This window comes from Dichomitus squalens (genome assembly GCF_000275845.1).
Source record: "Dichomitus squalens LYAD-421 SS1 unplaced genomic scaffold DICSQscaffold_226, whole genome shotgun sequence".
Classification (NCBI taxonomy): domain Eukaryota; kingdom Fungi; phylum Basidiomycota; class Agaricomycetes; order Polyporales; family Polyporaceae; genus Dichomitus; species Dichomitus squalens.
The window spans coordinates 451-3,349 of NW_006767108.1; the positions used below are offsets into that span (position 1 = coordinate 451).

At 47.5% G+C, this 2,899-nt stretch overlaps 2 protein-coding genes across 2 annotated transcripts; both read right to left on the minus strand.

Moving 5' to 3' along the window:
- Window positions 1-516: 516 nt before the first annotated feature.
- DICSQDRAFT_73871 (uncharacterized protein) lies at window positions 517-903 on the minus strand (the record flags this gene model as incomplete). Its single annotated transcript, XM_007371732.1, has 1 exon — window positions 517-903. A coding segment is annotated over one exon (387 nt), but the record flags the coding sequence as incomplete, so codon positions are not given.
- A 300-nt stretch (window positions 904-1,203) lies between these two features.
- Window positions 1,204-2,433, minus strand: DICSQDRAFT_73875 (uncharacterized protein; the record flags this gene model as incomplete). The annotated part of the gene is made up of 1 exon (XM_007371733.1): window positions 1,204-2,433. A coding segment is annotated over one exon (1,230 nt), but the record flags the coding sequence as incomplete, so codon positions are not given.
- Between the last annotated feature and the right edge of the window lie 466 nt (window positions 2,434-2,899).

Genomic DNA, 2,899 nt, shown 5'->3' on the forward strand with positions numbered 1-2,899 from the left:
GGCCATTCTGTTGTCTACTTGTGTATTATCCTGTCGGATCTCACCTTCCTCAAGAGAGGCTTCACTGTCAGAAACCAAGTCTGGCATGTCTTCATCCAGATCATCATTTTCCTGAGATTCTATAGTAGCAACACGGGCCGGTGCTTCTTGTGGAGTCCATTCCTTGACTATCGAGAACACTTCACCTTCATAGGCGGTGCGGGATCTTCCTGACCCAACTTCTCGTAGATTGGCTTCCGGAACCCGCAAACGTGAACGGCTTACTCCATCCTCATTAGGGAATGTCAGATATGTGCCATCTTCCCGCTCCTCAATACCAATCTGATGCTCTCGTTGCCATGGTCTTCCGAGCACTCCAGCGAATGCAGGACTAGACGAAACATATGCATCAATGGGGGTATAGATAGGTCCTACTTTGAGTGGTATCTCTCTGACCAATCCAAGCAACTTTGATGATCCTCCATTGGCGTCCCGCATGGTTACGGCTTCAGCTGGGTTAATCATCAATCCCTCAAAGGTGTCGTATACGTCCTTGCTGATGATGTTCAACTCAGATCCAGTGTCAACTATAAAGTCTATTGGGGCATCCTTATACTTCATCTCTATATGGATCAGTGCATCCCGCTTGCTTTTTGTTACCAAATGTGACACTGCTGGTTGTGCAAAGTCTACTCGCTTCACCTTGATAGCATCCTGGAGTCGGTTTGCTACCTCCTTAGAGACACCTACTACTTCCCGCACGGTAAGTGTTAGCTGGGAATCTAGGATCTTGTCCAATATAGTATTTGGATCAATCTCCTTACTAAGCTGAGATGTCCTAATAGGTGGACGAGGCTTCTCTACTGGTGCTGCTGATGGTGCTGCTGCCTTTGTTTTGTTGATCTGAGTCCGGTCCTCTACCATCTCCACATCATTGTCCGGATTAAATGAACGAGGCTGAGTGTCGACTGGTTTAGGCCTCTGTGCCAAATTTGGTGCTGGTGATGCCGCACGTTGCTGGCTTGGCCTTGCCTCTCGCTGCTTACCTTTGTCTATCTGTGATGCACGGGGACTCTCGTTGACTTGCCTACGGTAGGATCTGGTCTCACGTTGGCTCCGCTCTACTGGGAACACCATTACATCTGCTGTGCCATTGCCATTCTCATCGCCGTCCTCGAAGTCATCAACACGTGTTATGAGATGGACTTCAGGAAACTGACGGCTTATTGCCTGCATCCAATTTTCATCATGCCCACGACGCAACACTGCGCCATCAGGGTGTGTTAACCTACCTCTATAGTCTCTGAGAACCACGCGCTTGTTGAGCATCTCCTGAATCTTTGGGCAGTCATTCATGATGTGTCCTATTTCTCCGCAGCCAAAGCATCCATTTCCAGGTGGTGCTGGAGGTCCACGCCGTGGCAGAAACCTATTTGGGTTCGGCTGGTTCATATGTGGAGGTGCATCTCTACTCATATTCTGAGGCACAATCCCGACATTTATCATTGGCCTCCGAAGGCAATCTGCAGCCATGGGCCTCAACTTGCATGCCTTGAGAAACAGGATTCCATATTTGGGATCTTCAAGCGACAAAGACTGCATCTGGTCAACAAGTTTGTCAAACTCATCATCTGAGGATAATCCCTTCTGCTCTTTCTTTGAGGATGCTGTTTCCTCTTTTGACAGTTCCCGTGATGGAGACCGGAATACCTTTGAGTAGTTATCTGAATCTTCTTCTTCTGTGTCGCTGTCATCAAACACTGGAGAGTGCTTGGGCTTCCGTGCCCGCTTCTTTTCACCATCATCTTTCCTCAACTCCTTCTCATTCTCAGAGTCATATGTATAAGCTTCGTCAGATCCTAGCCTTTCAGTGTCAAAGCGTTGAATACTGAGTATGACCTCAGCAGCCTTGGTGATGCTTTCAGGCGAGAACGGCTCTGACATGTCATGGTTGGGCTGTTCAAGCAGAATCCGGGTCTCAAGCCTAGTACGGAACCGTGGGTGGAGTCCTATCCACATATGATATGCATAGTCATAGTCTGATAGCTTGCCTTGGCTGTGAAGCCATCCTGCTACACGGATAAAGTTCCGTAAATACTTCCGCCACTGTCGCAATTCCGTAATGTTGTGGCGCTGTGAGTATGCAACAAAGACCTCTAAATCCTTGACCCGGAACCTCTTAGATTCAAGGTCTGCATTCCAATACTTTCTAATATCTGCCTTCAGCTGATCCCAGTTGCTTTCGTGATAAGCCTTGAAGCCCTCAATTGTCTCTCGTACATGACGGCTACAGTAGTCTGTGACTGTTTCGCACCGTTCTTTGGCTGTAAGGTTGTGCAAAGTGGCCAAGCGCTCATATCTACGCAAGAATGGCTCGACTTCAGATGCCTCTCCTTTGAATAGCTTGGGCGCCAGCTTAGTTCCTTCAACTGGCATGTCCATAATCGACTTCATTGATCCTATAGATGAAAATTCACTTGGCATAGTTGGGCTGTGTGCCCTGCTGTTAGGTGCACCTTCAAACATTCTTTCAGGGAACCTAAGTGCTGTTTTGGTAGATGTGTTGCTTGAACAGTTTTGGTTGTCAGGTGTCTGAGATAACCTTTTGGGTAGCTGATTGATTCAATTTTCGACCCCCTCGCGGTGGGCTCCAGCTAATTGATGTCGTACTTCTCGAGGTTTGGGTGTGAGAAGAGTTTATATAACAACTCTCTAAATGTTTGGGTGAGGGGTGAATCTCAGCTCTTTATAAACCTAAGAAGCTCTGCCACAAGGTGTATGGGGTTTCCTGTTTTTCCAAAATTGACCTCGTCGAGTTCGGGTTGGTTGCGGTTGTATTTGACGATTCTGACAAAAGTATGTGCAATACTGTCTAGCTTTATGGCACTGTGTGTGCGTACTCTGACTATGTAGACTGTTT